This window comes from Salvelinus sp. IW2-2015, linkage group LG18, assembly GCF_002910315.2.
Source record: "Salvelinus sp. IW2-2015 linkage group LG18, ASM291031v2, whole genome shotgun sequence".
NCBI lineage: Eukaryota > Metazoa > Chordata > Actinopteri > Salmoniformes > Salmonidae > Salvelinus > Salvelinus sp. IW2-2015.
This window is the reverse complement of record NC_036858.1, coordinates 49,183,758-49,205,545: the sequence shown is the minus strand read 5'-3', so window position 1 is coordinate 49,205,545 and position 21,788 is coordinate 49,183,758. Positions and strand designations below refer to the sequence as shown.

Below are 21,788 nucleotides of genomic sequence, written 5' to 3'. Positions count from 1 at the left end.
CTGCTGTTTCCCCCCAGAGCATTTTTCTACTGCAAAGCTTGTCACGACGACATCACAGACCCCAAACGGATCAAAAAGTGCGGCTGCAAACGACGTGAGTACAGCTACTCTCCATCCACAACACCACCACTCACCCCTCTCATGCCCCCCCCTCCTCCCATCCCCAAACCCTCCCCTACCCCCCAATGTCTCTGAAGTATGATTAGGATGTGCTATAATAAAGATTGTCATATCCCTTACTGTTTCTCATAGTAATGTCCTTTTACAGTGGTAAAATGGAAATTGAAATTGCCCCAGTGATTACCTTGAGTCCCTTTTGAGTGTATCAACTGTGATCACAACTTTCAAACCTTCATTGTGGTATGATCTGAAGTCAATGTGTAATGGTATTATTTTCTCAACCCAAGAGAACAGTACAGGCAACATTGTGTACATTTTGTTAGATATTTATTTTATTTTGAATATGTTAACCTATCACGTCAAGAATTTATCATAATGATGAAACTAACTAGAAGGGTGGACTGAAGTCTGGAGGGAGAAAAAGACAGAGAGAGAAAGAAAGCGAGAAGACCGGCAAAGAGAGAAAGAAAGAGTGTGAGTTGTACATCAGTATGCTAACGATGGAGTAAGTGAGTGTCAGGGAGAGGTAGAATGACAGGAGTAGCTGAGCAGAAGAAGGAGGCTGTCAGATCGCCATAGTGACTCTGTGACACAGGCAGAGGTAATGACCTCAGTCAGGTGGAAGAATAAATGAGCCAATGGCTTTCCTCTACTCAGGGGTCATTGGGTCAGACAACCAGACTCCCTATTGGCCCAACCATACAGAATCAGAGCACCTTATTGGGCCAGGCATTCCACCAAAAACATCTACCAGCAGTGAATGACTTGGAATATGACTTAATATTACTATTGGTCAGACTGGGAATTAGAGAATGTGTACCAGGGTTGGGTTCAATTCAATTTCAATTCAGTTAATTCAGGAAGTGAACTCATTGAGGAAAATAATATGTTGTATTTTTGGTTTACTTCCTGAATAGCCTGAATTGAAAGCATTAATTCAGAGGCAGGGCCTTATTACATGTTGGGACAAGTGACCTACATGGGCACTTGTCCCAACATGTTAGCATGTTAAATAATTTAGCGTACTGTATACTCTGTACATCTAGAAAGGTCAGCGACAGTTACAGTAAGCAGCCTATGCCCAAACACATGATCTCCAACGTCCTTTCCCTTTGTCTGTGTCATGCCAATTATTCACACTATAGGCCTCGTAGTCTGTCAGGTAGAGAGAACCAAAGACCTGTATTGTCTGATTCACAGTATAACTGAGACAAGGCAAGCCGAGCTGTACTAGGCTGGCCTGGTTACATATCTACTACAGTTGCTGGAACCGTGCTGGAAAAGACAATGTGAACATAATGTATCCAAGCCAGCACAGTACGGTTTGGGTTGGCCCTATAGTGTAATTGGTAATCATGCATTGGTCCACTAGATTTACTGTACCTGAAACAAGACAGTTCTATTCTAGATTATTTGGGGTTTCTGTGTCTCCATCTTATTACTGTTTTATTACCAACAGGAGGGCCCCATTTAGAGAGATGACCGTTCCATTACTAGAATGGACGTTTGTCTTCTGTTAGTTCTGTCTTGTTTCTGTTGTTATTGTTGCTTATTTTTTCCATGTTTTTATGACCATTGACATTTTTTTAATGTTATTTCCTTCCCCTACTGCCGCCGGGAAACACCACTTCTTTATTTTAACCACTCTCTGATAGTGATTTATTGTGAGTAAAAAAAAACGGGTTCCCTCCTACCCAGAGTGCAGTGCAAGTGTCTTTTCTCTTTCTCAGCCAATAGTATACTGTATTCTATGTTGCATGTTACCAGTGTAGCATTTGCATCCCTCTCGTCGCCTCTCATCTTTACACTGTCCTGCCTCAGACCAGACCTGAAGGAATACAGCAGAACCCAAACTCAAACCAGCATCTGATTGTCTAGTGTTTCTCCTCATAGGCCCATAGTCTAGCCCAGCCTCAGGTTCATTTCAGATGACAGAGTGGAGTGTGATTTTATCATAGAAGTACATGAACTCTCTTCGACTCACTTCAAAAAGTTATTTTTACCGCAATAGTTGGTTGTTAAACTGAACAGATCTGTATTAGAAACCCAATCCTAAGCTTTGTCATCAGCTGTCCTTAAGTCCTCCTTACCTCCTCTAATGTCACGCTCTGAGAAAGTTGTAAATGGATGTGGTGACAATCTGAAATATCAAACCCACAGATTGATATAGGTAACGTTAGTCATGGATTTAAAAAAATAGTTTTTTGTGATTTTTTTTTACGAGGCTATTTTGCATGCTGCTTTATTTTCTGAAAAGCGGAAAGTGTTCTTGTGGGAAGTTCTTAAAATATTTCAGCTTATTGAGCAATGTTGCAAAACACAATCAAAACAATCTGGTCGTACCACCCTCACTGCTTCTGGTCCCTCCCCCGCCCCCCAGTGCTCTAGTCCTCTGCCCAGCTCCAGTCATACCATTACACATAGTTCATCAGTACATTTAGAATTGAAATGTCATCGCCCCCAGCCCCACTGCATTTCAATTCTATATGGTCATCAGGCCCTTTTTTACTCACTGCCCTCAGTGACCTGAGTGAAAGAAAACATCTTCATTAGACAGTTATTTTAAGCGTCAATGTTGTACTGCCATTTGGCCACTAGATGGCCATGTCTCACAGTCCTGAATGTAGCCTATTGAAGGAAACTGACACACATCCTCAGAAACCTATTCAGCCAGAATATGATGAGCAACAGGGTGTTTCAGTCATAGACTGTTATAGAATTACTAGAACGGTAAAAAAAAAATGCATTTTGACTGGAACACTCATGGGTATACTCAATATGGCCGCCGGTCCAACCATCACAGACCCATTGATTTGAATGGAGTTACTGTACTAGTAATGGTAATATCTCTATGGTTGCAGTTAACTGTAGGTGTATCTTAACCTTTACAGTAGTTGTCATACAAATCTTAAAGGGAAAAGTTGTTTTATGTTAGTTTCATCATTGCATAGATTAACCCTTGGCTGTGTTTTATGCAGCCTGGTCTCATAGTCTAGGCGTAACATAGTAAAAGTAAATCCGGGGCATTTGAATTAGTGTGATTTGTTACGTTTGATATGGTCACATAAGACAAAATATTACTTAAGGCAAAAGTGGCTGGTTGGTCAGTGTGGAAGGGTGGGCGTATAATTCCAATGTCTAGCGCCTAGCGCGTTCAAATCTCATCACGGACAACTTGATAATTTTAGCTAATTTGCAACTACTTACTACTTTTTAATCTACTTTGCAACTACTTAGCATGTTAGCTAACTCTAACCTTAACCTTAACCCCTAGCCTAGCTACAACAAATTGGAATTCGTAACGTCATACGTTTTTGCAAATTTGGAACTTATTGTTCAAATTGCAATTCGTAACATATTGTATGAAATTCAATTCGGAACATATCATATTGGAATTGGAATTCGTTACTTATCATAAGAAATGGATGATGGACATCTTCAAATGAATAACTACCATATGAAACGTAACATATCATACAAATTGGAGTGGATCGAATTTACTTTTACTATGCTACGTCTACCCCTGAGTCCAGGTTGGTTTTATGGTGTGCAATGTTTGATGGTTTGGTTTGGTTGGTTGAAGATGTCTGAACACAAAGTGAGTATTTTAAGGGAAAACTGTTCTTTGTCTTAAGCATTCCTCTATTTCCATTTGTGCTTTGCAACATGGTACAATAACTGGAGAGTTTAAAAGGCGTTTTAGTTTGGTTGTTTTCTATAAGTATCCATATGTTAATATAATATGACTGTTAATATAATATGACTAAGTTTGATTTACTATTCAAATTCAACACTGCTCATCGAGTTCTTGCTGAATAGGGTTGTCTTTCACTTAAGAGGATCAATGTCCGTTAGTCAGGTGTACATTTTAGGACATCCTTCTCACTATCGATTTTCAACACTGGCTTCGTGATGACTTCGTCTTTGTACGTTTTGTCAGGTATAATGTTGAATGGGACATACGAAAACATACTTTTATTTCTAGAACTACAAACAAAAGAGACAGCGCAGTTGTGTGTGAGCCTGTGTGTGTTAACAATCACCTTTGACAAAATGTACACAGACAGTCATGTTTTTGTGGTGAAGAATGTCCTAAAAGGGACACTGTAGTCCGTACTGTAGTAGATCAGGGTAACGGGTATGTGTGAAGTCATTTGAGTCAAACACATTGTCATGTCGTGTTCTCCATCTCCCCCTCCCATGTCTCGCTAACCAACAACTACATGTACAGTACTGTGTTCCACTGAATGCCCAGCCTAGAAAGAACTCAGAATAAAACTCAGAGTTCAGCATGAAATGAAAGCCACACTGCATGTCTGTCACGCCTCCAAAACTGTTTCTGCTCTGTAAAGAGGTACCACACTCCACCCCCTTTAATCGCTGTGATCTCTTTATGCATGCTTATGAATGCTTATAAAGCGCTTATGCATGCTGTTTATAGGACACAGTCCCTGTTTGGGGCCAGGCCTCGCTCCCCATTCTCTCTCTGGCCACAAACTGAAACCTGCCACCTCGTTTGGGCTCCTAACCACACATGGTTAAAACAGTAAAAGTAGACTTATAGTTCTCCGAGAGAGTGCCAGAGTTTCTGTGAGGGTGTTAGAGTGAGTTAGTGACTTGGTACCCTGGCATAGGGAGAATGGGAACCAGGGATTGTTGTTTGTTTCCTGAACCAGAGTCACAGAAATCTAGAACTGCTGCTCTGAGGGGCTTTCACTACCTACCGCTACTTCTCCTGGGGTTAATAAGACCTCGACACATCTACTGTACACGCACACACACCTCAAATGTTTTACATACAGATCTGCCATCTTAATTTGATCACTCTGTTGTCGCAGAGAATTGATCTGTGCAGCAGGAAATGCAAAGGTTTAAAATGGCTTCTAAAGTTTTTAATTTTCACTTTAAAATGTCAGACTTGATTTGCCCTAATGAAAAATGTATCAACCCCTACAAAAATGTCCATTAATTATAATCCACATAATTATTCACGTTTCCTGTTGCTGCATGCAATATATTTTTTCCTGCTGTGAGAAGCAGGGTCAAATTAAGAGAGTTAATCTGTACTCCATGTACATCCACAGTAACTTGCAAACACATACACAAACCTCTCTGGGGAAGTGCTGGTTTAGTGAAACTCTTGTATTATAGACTAGCATGGTATGGCCAGTCTAGCCAATAGAGTAGTGTGATGATGCCTTGACCAGGGCTGCTGCACCTGCATGAAGGGATACAGGTACGTGATCCACACCTTTAGCCGGACGCATAGAGGATGTTATGATCTGTTCTGAATGGAATAATATGTGTCTGTAGGAGGTTTGCTGCTGAAGACATTGCCCATGCTACTCTCCTACCCCAGAATGACTCCCCTTCCATCTACCCCTGCTCCCCTTCCCCCCTCTCCCCCACTGTCATATTGGCCTGTATACCTGTTATAGCATTTTCAGCCTTTGGACACAGCTTGACCCTTGAGCCTAAGACCATCTGTACTACAAGTTAAATTGGACTACAACTTTCAAATTGCTCAAAACTTTATTGATCAAAACAAGACTAGGATAACTTTGAAAAATGCATTTTTTGGCCTTGATAATATATTGCACACAATTCTCACTGCAAAGAACCAAAAGCAGTTTGGCACTCTAGCCGTATACTGTGGGGTCCAAAATTATTGACAGCCTTGATAAATTAATGTATAAAATAAATAACTAAGATACTGATCTATATTGTATGCAAAAAAGGGAAATTATTATTATTTTTTAATACAATTGCTCAGAGAAATAGATTTTGTTTAACAAGATATTGACACCCCTGTTTTTAATACCTTTCAATACCTCACCTTGCGAGGATAACGGAGGGATCTTAGACCATTCCTCCGTACAGAATCCTTCCAGATCCTTGATATCCTTTATGTGTGCTAAAGGACTGTCCTCTTCAATTCAAACCACAGGTTTTCAAATGGGTTTCAAGTCTGGAGACTGAGATGGCGATTGGAAAATTTTGATTTTGTGGCCAATTAATCATTTCTTTGTGAATGTTTATGTGTGCTTGGGGTTACTGTCTTGCTGGAAGAGGCAACCAGGTTTCTGGCTAAATTGTCCTGGTGCTGGGTTAAGTTCATGATGTCGTTGATCTTAACAAGGGCCCCAGGACCAGTGGAAGCAAAATAGCCCCATAACATCAAAGATCCACCGCCATATTTTACAGTAGTTATGGGGTTCTTTTCTGCTTAAATCAAATCAATCAAATTTTATTCATCACATGCTTCATAAACAGCAGGTATGGGCTAACCATGACATGCTTACATACGGGCTCTTCCCAACAATGAAGAGAGAAGGAAAATAGAGAAGTAATAGAAAAGTAAAACACGTAATAATAAAAGTAATACTAGATACATAAAGAATAACGATAACTTGGCTATCTGCAAGGGGTACCAGTACCGAGTCGATGTGCAGGGTTATGAGGTTATTGAAGTAGATATGTATATATAACTAGGAGCGGCATATGTGATAAGCCAATTATGAATTGGCCACAAAATCAATTTTTTTGCAATCGCAAGTCTCCGGACATGAAACCCATTGAAATCCTGTTGTTTGAATTGAAGAGGGCAGCCCATAATTACAGATGAAGGATATCAAGGATCTGGAAGGATTCTGTATGAAGGAATAGTCTCTGGTTTCTGGTTCCCAAACCCGGTCCTGTGGGCCCTTGTGGGTGCACGTTTTGGTTTTTGTCCTACAGTAGCACTACACAGCTGACTCAAATAATCAAAGCTTGAGGTATTGAAAGGTATTGAAAACAGGGGTGTCAATAATTTTGACCCTTACCTTTAAGAGAAAATATTACTTATTTAACAATCTCTTTCTCTGAGCAATTATATTAGTATAAAATAAGATACTTTCCCTATTGTTTTAAGCATACAATATAGCTCAGTATTTAAATGTACAGTATTATATACAGTTATTTTTGCTCATCTTTATCAAGAGTCTCAATCATTTCGGACCCCACTGTATGAAGCTCCCTAACATTTTAGGTGCCCATTACTGGTCTTTTGTTGGGTCTCAAGCTAGTTAGAGCTGGCATCTAAGGCTTTGCACTTATTATCTCCTTTATGGAAGGAACCTTCCGGCTTCCCAACATGAGTGTTTCTCCTTTTGCCATTAACCTGCTGCTTTTCCTCTTCCTCTCATCCCAAAACATGACTGTAGCCAAGATGTCCGTCTACAAACAAATGAAACTGGCATGTTGTTTTGATTGCGGCCGTTCAGAGCGAGACTGCTCTTGCATGTCAGGCAGTGTACATAGTAACATGGACACCCTACAGAGGGCCTACCCACTCTCCTCTGTCTCTGTTCATGATTGCGCAACCACTTTACGTGCCTGTAAGTTATACCGCCCAACACGTGTTGTTACATGTCTGTTGTGTGTGCCCTGTATGCGTGTGTGTTTCATGTGTAGGTATACATGTGTGTACTGTATGTGCTTTATACTTAAAGTCGTCCACGTGGCGTGCTTCCATAGATGTGGCTTATTTAAATGTATTTATTGTTATTATTATTATTATTAGTATCATTCATTTGAGTAGTATTTATTCTTATTATTTCTGTGGGTTGTATTGGGTGGTGGTGGTGGTGTTGCTTTGTGGTGCTGCTCTACTGTAGCTGTTAGCTCTGAGGCTAGCGCATGCTACATCAGTCAAGCACTCGTGTGGTGACTGTGTTATTAGACAGTTGGTGTTTGGTGTATTATATTGTTTCTAATACAGTATATTATGTATAAAATGTGACGATGTTGAAGGGATGCTTTATCTCTGACTGTATGCAATATCTCGATGACAGTTTTAATTTATTTTTGTTGTCGTTTTGTCTTCCTTTGTTTATGAAGGCATCCCATGCTTTTAGGGGAACCTCCTTGCTAACTGTGTTTCTGTTCTGTTCCTGATCATTTTATTTCAAGCTCACAGGACTGACTTGTGCAGGAACGAGAGCCATGCTCGAGTGATGTTCATAGAGCGATATTAATAGAGAATGTAGATATGTAGCATATCAATTGGGGTTCATCTTAAAGGTACACTACTAAACAAAATGACATCATCATACACAATGGGATGACCTCCTACCTACATCAACAGAGACTTCAATTCCCCCTTCGCTAAGCCCCATCCCAGAATTTTAGGCAACCATTGCAGCGCTCCAGTGGATAGCAACAGTCACTAACCAAGCTTGAGTCCAACGCATGGACAAGCTCTCATTTCAAAAGTATGGAAGCCAATGAGGGCAATGGCAAAAGCGGAGGGTTTTCATAAAAAAACAAGTTGTTTAAATGGCTAAATAATTGAACAGTACACCAGGGGTACTTGGGACTGTGATTCCTGAAATGCAGTGCCTGTTGATGGAGTATTTCTACGAATCCGAAATTATACTTTTGTTGCATTGTTTGCTAGCTGGTTAGCTTGCTAGCGCTCATTGACCAACATTGAAAATGTTGCTAATGTTAGTTAGCTAACTAGCCAGTTAATATAACTTGTATTCTCCAAATGCTGTCAACATCAGCACTACTTAGCTCCAAAATTAGTTAGTAGCTTTGACTGCATGCTGACGGTGCATTCAGAGCCATCCGGTGGCTAGCCACAGTTCAAACTTAATTTTACCAGGTTCCTGTGAAGCCACAGTCCACCATAACATTCCCGAAAGTCTTCCGACTAGCATGGGGTGGTCAGTGTTTAATTTCATTGTGTATTAAAAACACAGTTTGAGATCATTGTGAGGTGTTTTCTCTTTGAATTGGGAATTGGACTTCCCGGGACAATTAGGAGCGAGGTAGCAACCGTAACCAGAGGGGTTGGGCTTAGCAAAGGGTGATTTATTGGCTCTTCACAATATCACACGCTCCCTTGTGGCCACACCCTGTTGTGCATGATGATGTCAGTGTTTTCAGCCTCATTGCCAGACTTAAGTGTTTATCATAATCCAAAACATGTACATATACACACAACAGTGTTCTAGAATATTGGACTGTTGGCTTTCATACTTTTCGAATTCTCAGCGCAGCTCAAGCAGTTTCTCCAACTGTCAACACATTCAAATGAATAGAGGACGCGTACCGGAGCCGTGTTGGTTTGGAATTGTGGAGAGGTGCACGTTTGGGCTGTGTCCCCCCCGCGGATGGTCTCAGAGATCATGTAGCTATGTCACAGTGGGACCCCGGACTACAGCGTCTGTGGACTATGATTCATGCTTTACACAACGTTTCCCTTGAACGTTCTCACCGTGGCTTATTACATGATCCCTATGTGATAATATGACTGTCAGAGTGTTGTGGTCTGTAGTTGTTGACAGTTGTGTATCTCTTTTTATCCAAGGAAAGCGGTTAATCTTCCAATAAGAAAACAATGAATATGATGAGTGTTGAGTTATACCCAGTTCGGATCGTGAACCTCAGCCATGATACTCATCCAGCCACAACCAGCCAACATATATGGATTCACTTGTAATTAAGTAGCGAGCTACTCCACAGGATTAAAATAAATAACTCCCTCTCTGTTTTCCCAGACTTGATCTTTGTCCCATCAGATTACTTTCTCCTCTCCCTCAGTAATCAGGAACCCAGAAGATCATGTTTTGTTCTTTCCTGAAAGGGATAGATTTAAAAAAAAAGTTGTACATTATTTGCGACAGTGTTTCATCCAAACCATTTTTTTGTTTTGTTTGCTGGTTATTTAGCATCATCCAGAATCTCCTGGCTAGCATTTTTGGAGCTTGTAGCAATGCTAGTGGAAACAGATTGAACAAGTTAGCGTTGCATTCAAAAGCATGGGGAACAAGCCCTCTGTTGCTCCTCTAGGGCTCTCTGGACCTATCAGAAGACCCAGGCAGAGGAGCGAGTGGAAAGGCAGATGACAGTGGTAAAGGGAAATAGCAGTGATTGGATAGAGGGAAAAGAGAGATGGCAGTGATTGGATAGAGGGGAAAAGGGAGAAATCAGCCCCATATGATTTCCACCTCAGCATTCTCCCACCATCTGCGAGTGAGCTCAGACTAGATTAGTGTCAACCGGCTGATGATGAGTTTGGTTTTGCCTCTTGTAGGTTGGTGGGCCACTACTCTCCCTCTGCACCAATTACTGACTATTAGGGTAGTTACTGATCTCTCTCCTCCCTCAGCCCCTCGTAGGATTTCATGGAAGACTAAATCTTTCTTGTTCTCTTTAAAGGGGCAATCAGCAGTTGCTACATCCATTTTTGGACTTATAAATTGATGATATTTACCCATTGATTCTTGAAGAATAAAGCGTATCAATGCCCCATGAGCTTTGTTCAACTGTCCTACCCCAGCAGAACCCAAAATATAACCTTGTTTTACTACGTTTGTAAACAATGTAAACAAAAACCATATTGCCTCAACATGGTTGTTAAAACTATAATGTTGATATCATGGATGGTATTTAGTATTTGTATTTATTTAGGATCCCCATTAGCCAAGGCAGCTGCTACTCTTCCTGTAGTCCAGCAAGATTTAAAATATTACATGACATTTCATGACACGTTTCACAACACATTAAGTGCGTTCCCTCAGGCCACTACTCTACTATCACATTATCTGTGTGTAGAGTGCATGTCTTATCATGTGTGTGTGTGTCTCTTCACAGTCCCCGCTGTTCCATAAGGTGTCTTTTTATTTGTTTTTTAAATCTGATTCTACTGCTTGCATCAGTTACCTGATGTGGAATAGAGTTCCATGTAGCCATGGCTCTATGTAGTTCTGTGCTCCTACCATAGTCTGTTCACTTGGCGATTGTGAAGAGACCTCTTGTGGGTTTCGCATGGGTGTCTGAGCTGTGTGCTAGTAGTTTAAACAGACTCGGTGCATTCAGCTTGTTACAAAAACAAGTAGTGATGAAGTCAATCTCTCCTCTACTTTGAGCCATGAGAGATTTACATGCATATTATTAATGTTATCTGTCCGTGTACATTTAAGGGCCAGCTGTGATGCCCTGTCCTGAGCCAATTGTAATTTTAAGAGGTCCCTTTTTGTGGCTCTGGATAAGAGCGTCTGCTAAATGACTTAAATGTAAATGTAAATGTGGCACCTGACCACACGACTGAACAGTAGTCCAGGTGCCACAAAACTAGAGCCTGTAGGACCTGCCTTGTTGACAGTGTTGCTAAAAGGCAGAGCAGCTCTTCATTATGGACAGACTTCTCCCCATCTTAGCTACTGTTGTATCAATATGTTTTGACAATGACAGTTTACAAACCAGGGTTGCTCCAAGCAGTTTAGTCACCTCAACTTGCTTTCCACATTATTTATTACAAGATTTAGTTGAGGTTTAGGGTTTAGTGAATGATTTTGACCAAATACAATGCTTTTAGTTTTTGAAATATTTAGGACTAACCTATTCCTTGCCACCCATTATGAAACTAACTGCAGCTTTTTAAGTGTTGCAGTGATTTCACTCGCTGTAGTAACCGACGTGTATAGTGTTGAGTCATCCACATACAATGGCATGTCATTGGTAAAGATTGAAAAAAGGGGCCTACACAGCTTCCCTGGGGAATTCCTGATTCTACCTGGATTATGTTGGAGAGGCTTCCATTAAAGAACACCCTCTGTGTTCTGTTGGACAGCTAACTCTTTATCCATAATATAGCAGGGGGTGTAAAGCCATAACACATACTTTTTTCCATCTGCAGACTATGATCAATAATGTCAAAAGCCGCACAGAAGTCTAACAAAACATCTCCCACAATATTTTTATCATCAATTTCCCTCAGCCAATGGTGAGTCCTTGCATCCATAGCTCTTTCTATGAATTTGAGAATGGTTACATTCTCCAGCCCCATCCCTCAGCTTTTTACAAAAACGGTGTTGGGCCGTTGTTTCAACCGCTGATTTCTGCTTAAAAGGGGAAATCTGCAGTTACTACATACATTTTTGGACTTACACTGAGTGTATAAAACATTATAAACACCTTTCCATGACATAGACTGACCAGGTGAATCCAGGTGAAAGCTATGATCTCTTATTGATGTCACTTGTTAAATCGTCTTCAATCAGTGTAGATGAAGAGGAGGAGACAGGTTAAAGAAGGATTTTTAACAATTGAGACATGGATTGTGTATGTGTGCAATTCAGAGGGTAAATGAGCAAGACAAAAGATTTAAGTGCCTTTGAATGGGGTATGGTAGTAGGTGCCAGGCGCCATGGTTAGTGTCAAGAACTGCAACACTGCTGTGTTTTTCATGCTCAACAGTTTCCTGTGTGTATCAAGAATGGTCCACCACCCAAAGGACATCCAGCCAACTTGACACAACCATGGAAGCATTGGCGTCAACATGGGCCAGCATCCCTGTGGAACGGTTTCAGCACCTTGTGGAGTCGATGCTCCGACGAATTGAGGCTGTTCTGAGGGCAAAAGGGGAGAGGTGCAACTCAATATTAGGAAGGCGTTCTTAAGGAAGTTGTACACTCAATGTATAAATTAATGATATGCACCCATTGAATTTTTAAGAATATAATTTATAAATGCCTCATGAGCTTAGTTCAACTGTTGTACCCCCATCAGAACCAAAAATATAAGCTTGTTTTACTCCAATATTTATAAACAAAGAAAATGTAAACAAACACTAGTCTTAAAGTCTTAAAGCTGCAATATGTAACGTTTTGGATGACTCGACCAAAATCACATATACATTGTCATTGAAAGCAATCCTAAGCAGCAGTATATCTGTTCTATGTGCGCTATGCTTCCCGTTCTTAAGGTATTTTACTTTGGATTTTGTACACCAGTTTCAAACAGCTGAAAATACAATATATTTGGTTATTGAAAATATATTTCCAAGTGGTTTAGATAGTACAATGATTCTCTACAATTGCTTGTGTTGTCACATTAATTGAAATTAGGCAAACTATTAGAATTTTAGCAACCAGGAAATGGTGTTGCGATTTCTGCATATTGCACCTTTAAAACATTGTTAATACAATAATTTTGATATCATGGATGGTCAGTCCTTGCAGCCATGTCTATGAATTTGAGAGTTGTTACATTTCTCCAGCCCCATCCCTAAGCTTTTTACCGAAACTGGGGCTGGGATTCCCTTTGTTATTTCAATTACAGATTTCCCCTTTAACTCTGAACAAAACGTATTTTTCGCTGAACAAAGTGAGTTAGAGATCACTATCGCTGGAATTCCTCTGTCTTTTTCCATGTTTTTCTCTTTCAGAGTGGATAAAATGTCTCTGACCACGATGATTTCATTCACATCTGAAATTGATTTTCAACTGGTTTCTTCTTGAATAGTGAATCTGCGAGGCACTTTACATTTAGACCACACATTATGCAGAGTTGCCAATTGAAATATACATGGACGGGCTAATAGAAGACATAGCCGTGTCTAAGTCTAAAGTGGGGGCGCTTCTTCCTAAGTAAGAGCAGTGATTCAGCTAGGAAGTAAACCTTGTGCAGGTGTAGTCATCTTTGTGACACGCTGTTTTTGGTCTCTCAGGGCGTTGTTTGTCTCAACTTCTGGGGACCATCTGGGGCAAAGATTCCGGTCTGGCGGCTGGGGATGCTTGGTTACGGTAGGGTTAGGGTCAGGAGAAGAGGTTTAGGCTGAAGTCTGGGGCTGGGGTTGCTGGGCAGGGTTGGGGACAGGAGAAGCGGTTTGGGCCTGGAGCCAGAGGGTTGGGGCTTGGGCTGTCTGCTGTGAACCAGAGACATAAGGCTGTGGCTAGTCTGTGTCTGACTTAGAGGGAGATGGGTATATGTGTGTGTGTCTCAGCGGCAGGCGATCCTTATCCAGCCTGACGTGGAAATTATGTTAGCATTTTTATTTCCCTGGCTCTGCTGGTCCATCACCGAAACCTGCCCTGACAGGTCCTGTCCACCAGGCAAGTTTGGTTCCCCCCTCTCCCCTCCGCGGCCCTCCACGCTCCTCCGTCGCTCTACCCCTCAGACGCTAGCCAGTTAGCCTGCCGCCTCTGCGGACGCAGGTAGATCGATAGCGACAGATGCCAGGGCCAGCGAGGGTCCCTGTTTGAGGGTGTGTGTCACAAGGCAGCCCTGGGCCTTCACTGTGACCTTTACTGTTGAAGACAGAGCAGGGAGGGCTAGGCTAGCTAGCTCAGTCTATGGGTGAATCTCCATTGCATACTTCTTGTGTCCTCTCTCCTCGCCTCCTTCTCAAAACCCATTGGAGGAGAAGATCCGACTAGAGGGACCTCTGTCTTTCTCATCCAATGGGTTATGAGAAGGATACGAGGAGAGAGGATACGAGGAGTATGAAAAGGAGATTCTCCCTTTGACTCCATCCCAAATAGCACCCTATTTGCTATATATTGTGCATTACTTTTGACCAGAGCCCTCCCTTGTTTCCTTCATACAAATAACTATATCCACTTCTTCCTCTAAGATTTATTCCTCTGAACTGTGAAATACTCTGAAACGGCTAACTTAGAATCACTTAGTAACTATGGTGGGTTAGGGGTGCTACTGTCCAAATAACATTTTATTTGTCACATACACATGGTTAGCAGATGTTAATGCGAGTGTAGCGAAATGCTTGTGCTTCTAGTTCCGACAATGCAGTAATAACCAACGAGTAATCTAACCTAACAATTTCACAACAACTACCTTATACACACAAGTGTAAAGGGATGAAGAATATGTACATAAAAATATATCAATGAGTGATGGTACAGAACGGCATAGGCAAGATGCGGTAGATGGTATCGAGTACAGTATATACATATGAGATGAGTAATGTAGGGTATGTAAACATATAAAAGTGGCATTGTTTAAAGTGGCTAGTGATACATTACATCAAGATGGCAAGATGCAGTAGATGGTATATAGTACAGTATATACATATGAGATGAGCAAAGTAGGGCATGTAAACATATAAAAGTGGCATTGTTTAAAGTGGCTAGTGATACATGTATTACATAAAGATGGCAAGATGCAGTAGATGGTATAGAGTACAGTATATACATATGAGATGAGTAATGTAGGGTATGTAAACATTATATGAAGTGGCATTGTTTAAAGTGGCTAGTGATACATTTTTTTCATCAATTTTTACATTGTTAAAGTGGCTGGAGTTGAGTCAGTATGTTGGCAGCAGCCACTCAATGTTAGTGGTGGCTGTTTAACAGTCTGATGGCCTTGAAATAGAGGCTGTTTTTCAGTCTCTCGGTCCCTTCTTTGATGCACCTGTACTGACCTCGCCTTCTGGATGATAGCGGGGTGAACAGGCAGTGGCTCGGGTGGTTGTTGTCCTTGATGATCTTTATGGCCTTCCTGTNGGGTGGTTGTTGTCCTTGATGATCTTTATGGCCTTCCTGTGACATCGGGTGGTGTAGGTGTCCTGGAGGGCAGGTAGTTTGCCCCCGGTGAWGCGTTGYGCAGACCTCACTACCCTCTGGAGAGCCTTGCGGTTGTGGGCGGAGCAGTTGCCGTACCAGGCGGTGATACAGCCCAACAGGATGCTCTCGATTGTGCAGACGGTGGTGTGTGTGTTTCTTTGTCCCTCCCTCAGTGTGTGTGTTATTGGGAGGTATGGGAGAGGGTAGATGTGTGTGTGACTGTCTTTCTGTTTGAGTTTGGTGTGTGTTCTGTTCAGTCTGTAGTCTGGGCTCATCCGTCCGTTCTGTGTGTTGTTCGTTCGCTCTCCACTCTCCCCGGATCACCTTTTAATTGAATACTCTTAAAAAACCCTCTCGACAGCTCCATGATAACAAAAAATAAAAAAATATTGGAGTAGATTCAATGTAAGGGGAGAAACTTCAGCACATTGCTGAGCTACTTTAGGAGTGGGGGGTTCAATTCAGCTCGTCTGAAAATGATTCCGAACCACAAAACAGGATTTTGATAACATCCCACAGTGCCACAGTTTTGTTTCAATTTCCAGAAGCACAACTTTATCCCCTCCCCTGTTTCACCTCACTCTCTCTGTGGCAATACAGTCCATCTCTCTCATTCACCTCCTTCACCCCATTCATCGCCTCCTCTTTTACCATTCTGCACTATTCTCTCCATTCAGCTCATATTTTGCGCGATCACCAATGTGTTTTAAAGTAGTTCTGATTCATTGTTGTCTAACCATTTTCTTTTTACTTCATTTTACATCCATCTTAAATCATTTGATCTCTATTTTCTGTGATGTCTGTCTGATAGCTGTCTGTCTGTCTGTCTGTCTGTCTGTCTGTCTGTCTGTCTGTCTGTCTGTCTGTCTGTCTGTCTGTCTGTCTATGATGTCTGTCTGTGATGTCTGTCTGTGATGTCTGTCTGATATCTGTCTATGATGTCCGTCTGTGATGTCTGTCTATGATGTCTCTCTGACATCTGTCTGTCTATGATGTCTGTCTGTGATGTTTGTCTGTCTGTGATGTCTGTCTGTGATGTCTGTCTGCGATGTCTGTCTATGATGTCTGTCTGCGATGTCTGTCTGGCATGTCTGTCTATGATGTCTGTCTGGGATGTCTGTTTCTCAGTTCTGTTTGTCTTTTCTGTCTGTCTCTGTCTGTCTGTCACTCTCATCATGATCATCACCACTCTCTTCCTCCATGTAACCTGTCATTTGTCTCTTGCACTTCTCCTCAGCCAAATATAAGTATAATGGATATGTCAGATCACGTAAGTGTGTTTCTCTGTCCCTCCCCATCCTTGCTTCTGCGACCACCCAAACCCCTCCTCGTGTTTAGTACCTATAATATTGTAGTCCCCTCGCCATATCACCCCCCCCAAGTATTAATACAATGCTTTGTTTTGGTTTTTGTTCTCCCCTTTAGTTCTAGAACGCAAAGCTACCATCTTAAAGTCTCTGCTGTACATGATGTGAATTGATGTAGTGTTCCTTGACAATAATAACAGAGTTTGTCCACAGTGATGATGTGTAAATGAATCTCATGTCTGTCCTTTTATAAGCCCCCTTACTTCTTACATCAGAAATGCGTAGATAACTTCACTATATTCTCACTAATTGACCTAGCTAATTCAGTACAAAACAGATGCCTCCCTAACTGTATAACATATGTCCTTTATATATACTGAACATACAGTATATTTGTAATAATTGATTTAAGATCATGCTCTTGTTCTTGATGACGTTGTGTTCAGACCAATACAGTTGTGTTTGTATTGTGCTGCGTCTTGCAGCAGAGGGCGCTACAACACCAGGGATAACGGGAAGTCAAAAAGAGACCGGCGTTCGGTTCAAAGCAGATTGCAATTTAGGTAAATCTCTCAGTATAAAGTATAGTATTGACCAAATGTACTCATGTCTGTCCTGTTTCATATAGATAATGTGAATGTTCCATGCTGTTTGTTTGTTATAACATTATTTTTTCAGCTTTTTTATCCTACAGTTTAATAACCATTTCAGATGCTTACTGTATAATACACTGCTTTCTGTGTTTATCATAACAACAGAAGTACTGTATGATACCATAACAAAAATAGCTGTAATGATAATATTAATGCTAACAATATTATAAAATAATATTAATAATACAGAAATGCTAGTAATACAAACCATAATAATCCATAATGTTACATATCAAAAAATACCCCAGAATACTATGATACCAATGTACTATCCAGCACCGGTAACCCTAATATTAATACACACATCAAACTTAGCTCAGATACAATAAACGAACAATAATATCTTCAACAGTATTCTCCCTGCTGTCTTTTCCTATCTGTGATTTGCATAGGACCCTGATGGGGGCTTGCATGCGTGATGGCCCCATCTAATCATTAGCATGTCTGGTAGGGACAGTTGCCGTCTGGGCTGTTCTGAGTGMACAGTGGACCTGCCAGGGTGTGTGAACGTGCTCTAATGCTGCGCGTGTTTGACAAGGGCCAGATGAATCCAGGAGCTATCGGTGGCGCGCTGTAAATCAAGGAGGCAGCTGACGGCTGGGATAAACCTCTGTTTAGCGCCCTGGGGGGGCCAAGACCACGACACATACAACAACCTAACAACCTACTGTACCAACCGACTAACCAGCAGGAGGACAAGAGAACACTTCCCCTGCGCTCCTCCGCTTTGAAGACCAGCTATTTGGTTTACCTCCCTTTCTTATCCTCTTTTCCTCCTCTTTTCCTCTTTTTCTCCTTCCTTTTTTTGCTTTACTTTTTGTACCTCTCCATTCTTTTCTTTTCCTCTCTTCTTTGTGTGTTCCGAGACAAATTCTAATAGAAATCATTTCACTGTGGTTTTAAAATGTGAATTTCCATCTACCAATACTGTACGAGTATTATGGGCATACGTCCTCTACATTTGCCTATAGAGGGGTTTGGAAAGTAATTTGGCCTGACTATTTCCAGACAGCCTGTGTTACTGCTTTGTTCTAACACGCTGTGTAGTAAAATGGAAAGAGAGGGAGAAAAAAGCAGAAAAAGCTTTTAATTAATTCATATTTATTAGGAATGGCAAAGCAAATGTCATATTGAACATTTTATTTTAAGCGTATGCCAAGTGCCTAAGTGGTGCTAAGTAAAACCGAGGTGTCATCGTCAATTACCGAGAAAATGATGGCTGCTTTCATGGCACACATACAGTCCCTTCTCAAGTCATCTTCAAGGGGGAAATAAATGGTCCAACAATGAAATTCACATTAACTTTTTCCCCTTAAAATATTTAGTGATTCATTCACATGCAGGGGAAATTATTAATAATTTATAGAAGATTGTTTTAATAATGATTTATTTTGTATCTGCGTATTAGCATGTTTACTGTACATGTTTAAAAAAATAAGCAAAAATGTAATCCATAACATTTATCCTAAAATGTATATATCTGCTGAATATAATAACATCTAGATTTTTTTAACACACAAGCTGCATTCAATTTAATATTTCACGGCACAAGATAAATTGTAAAGTAAATACCATTGCCATTCTATTTATCTAGGAACCTCATTCTCCCCAGCTTATCTTTTTCACTCTGTTTATTCTCCATTGTTTGACAGTGAAGGATGAAGTTAGATCATCTTTACAAAACCGATCGATAAAAATTGCCAACTGCACCTCACCGCCCTCCACCATCACCTCTAATGCCATGCGCCCCCAAGCACTGCCTCGCCCCTCCCTCCACCAGGACCCCCCGGTCCCCCAGGGAGAGGTCACCGCCGTACCCCTCGTTAATAACCGTAAAGGAAGCCTGCTTCCTCCAGGGGTGGGGCTGGGTTTTGGGCCCCATGGGGGGTTCCGCCTCAGTATCTCAGGCCCCGGCAGGGGGGACACGGCGGGCAGGGCCCTGGCCGAACAGAGCAGGCTGAACCGGGCCCGCAGCCTGCCGGTGAAATACTGTTACCACCCCAGTAACGCATCTCTGCACGGCCACAGCAGCAGGGCCTGTAGGTTGACCCCCTTAGCAGGATGCATCAGTCCCTGTCAGTCCCTAACACCCTGTACTGTCACCCTGCGTCCGTCGCCTGCCTGCATGCAGGTTTCACTGAGCTGCTGCTAGATGCTGCTGCTAGTTGTAAATCCCACCACCACCACTGCTGCTGCTTTGCATGAAGGCAGCTCTCATACGCTCACTAATGCAACACCCAGTGCTGTGTGTGTGTGGCTGCTATGTAGTAGGAATAGTGGATGTGTTTGTAGGGTTATTGGTACCTGGCGTTGTGATAGAACACGTAGTCATTAGTCCACCTGCAAATATAGAAATGTATACAATCCGTTACTGTTTTATTGCATTTTTATAAATGCCCTGAGAAGTTTGCATAGTTTTGATTTAATTGTTATTATATTTAAGTGATGCGGTGATAGGGGAATTGCTCCCTGAACATTGAGCCAACAACAGTCTGCTGTATCAATCTCAGAGAGACTGTTGTGTAGATAGCAGTTTAGTTTTCAATGTACCGTAATGTCATTGGTACAGTAACAGTCACACACAAGCTGTGATCCCCATGGCTGCAGTGCAGAACATGTTGTTTCATTGTTGATTATCTCCGTTTTGTTGTTGTGCTTAAATCACACTCGTTTTAACAGAACTGATCTACCACAAGGCGAAGGACATGAAACTGGCTAGGCCCAGATATATGAGCCTTGATGTATCCACTAATATAGAACAATAAGCCAATGAAGGGAAATATTTTATTCTGTGATATTTTCACAAATTGGATTAGACTAGAGAGAGATGCATTTGTAAAGTGGAACGCGCTTTCTTCTGATATTAGCTATTCAGGATGTCCACATTTACGAAGTGGAAATGTCAGAGACTGGCATTTTCTTAGGAGGCAAAGTCGCATTTTTACCTTTTATTAGTGCAATTAGGTGAAAGTCTAGAAGGGATGCTCAGACGGAAATTAAATGTCCTCGGTGCTCGGAGCAGTCAGCGCTTGCAGCAACGCAACATTGATTTGCATTAATATCATGCTGTGGTATTGATTTCTAACCAAAGCACTAATACAGGGTTTGAAGTGACAGTGGCTTTGGCATTTGTGTGCTGTGGATAAAAAGAGTGCCTGGGTGTCTGACTCTTAAAGCCCTTGGAACTCACAGACAGATGGTAGAAAAGATCAGACTGGTGTTAGCTAAACTGGAAGTCTTTAGTAGGCTACTGGATTTCTCTCTAGCTGTGTTTTTCTCGTAGTCTTCTGTCTGTCTGGGTTGGGAGAAAAGTTTTAATCTCCTGTAGAGTGAGGAATAGCTGAGAGGAAAAGAAACTTCTATCAGATCAAGCTAATCTAAAACTTCACTGTGCTGCCTGACTTTATTGCGGTGGCCGGAGAGAAAGAATGATAAAATAAAATAATTAATTTTAAAGCTTTGCTCAGCAAGTTAGTTTCTTAAGTATCTTTAAAACGTATGTTCATAATAATGCATACATCCTAGATTACTGAGTGTTTGCAAGTCATTTTTTCAGATATTTATGTTATTTTAAAGTTCTATGGGTTGTCTTGACCTTCATCTAGCTACTATAATGCTTGGCTACTCAATCATGTCCTGTTTGGAGTGCTGGTTGGGCATGTGATTGGCTACTCTGGGATGCTCGTGCAGTCCTGATTGGCTGAGTGCCCGTGGCATGGAGCTTAGACCTATAGAAGAGCCATTGTGCTTTGTAGCTAGGGTTGGAAAATTGTGGTAACTATCCCAAAATTGGTAGGAGGATTCCAGATTTATTTTTTATTCTCTCCTGATTCTGGGAATCTTCCAACCCAGGATTTCTGTAAAACCTGGAAATTTGGGGAAAGTTACTGGAATTTTTAAACCCTATCCATATCTAGAGCTGGAATGATGAGGTGGGGGTCTGCCACATTAGTCATCCATTCAAAACAACCAAATTGCACAGAACCATCTTCTCTCTCTCTGTCTCTGTCTCTCTCTCTCTATCTCTCTCTCTAGGCGAGACGGGTAGATGGTGGTGGGATGGTTGGAGGAGGGAGCCAAGAAGGGGGGGGCGAGTGAATGATTGAGAGAGGAGAGGGGGAAGAAAGTGAAGGTGCGAAAAGGAGAGGACGGCTTGGGTGTTTAGACTGGCATGCTGTCAGACAGTGGGTAATGACAGAGCTGAAATATTTCTGTCATGAAAGACAGAGTCTGTGAGAGGAGGAGGAGCTGTTTGAAAAACAAATCCTCTGGCTTTAAAGTGTCATCTGTCACCCCTTCACCCCCCCCCCCCCCCCCTCCAACCCCCTCCAGTCCTGTCCACATGGTAG

The 21,788-nt window shown here is 41.6% G+C and overlaps 2 protein-coding genes across 2 annotated transcripts in view; both read left to right on the top strand.

Annotated features, from left to right (window-relative positions):
- LOC111977944 (calcium-activated potassium channel subunit alpha-1a) overlaps positions 1 to 21,788 on the top strand; it is a 270,409-nt gene that overhangs the window by 210,834 nt on the left and 37,787 nt on the right. The window contains exon 19 of the mRNA XM_070448702.1: positions 18 to 94. Within this exon, the coding sequence (XP_070304803.1) occupies positions 18 to 94 (77 nt within the window). The remainder of the gene's footprint in view (positions 1 to 17; positions 95 to 21,788) is intronic.
- On the top strand, positions 15,673 to 21,464 carry LOC139029099 (uncharacterized). Its single transcript, XM_070448196.1, has 4 exons — positions 15,673 to 15,682; positions 16,717 to 16,749; positions 17,272 to 17,349; positions 19,092 to 21,464. Exons 1-4 carry the CDS (start codon positions 15,673 to 15,675, stop codon positions 19,589 to 19,591), a joined length of 621 nt encoding a protein of 206 aa, XP_070304297.1. The 3' UTR covers positions 19,592 to 21,464.

What these genes read in the sequence shown, in the direction of transcription:
- LOC139029099 (XM_070448196.1), top strand. An exon ending in TAATGGATATGTCAGATCAC is followed by an intron (nt 16,750 to 17,271) that starts GTAAGTGTGTTT and finishes TGCGTCTTGCAG; the next exon opens with CAGAGGGCGCTACAACACCA. An exon ending in CAAAGCAGATTGCAATTTAG is followed by an intron (nt 17,350 to 19,091) that starts GTAAATCTCTCA and finishes ATTGTTTGACAG; the next exon opens with TGAAGGATGAAGTTAGATCA.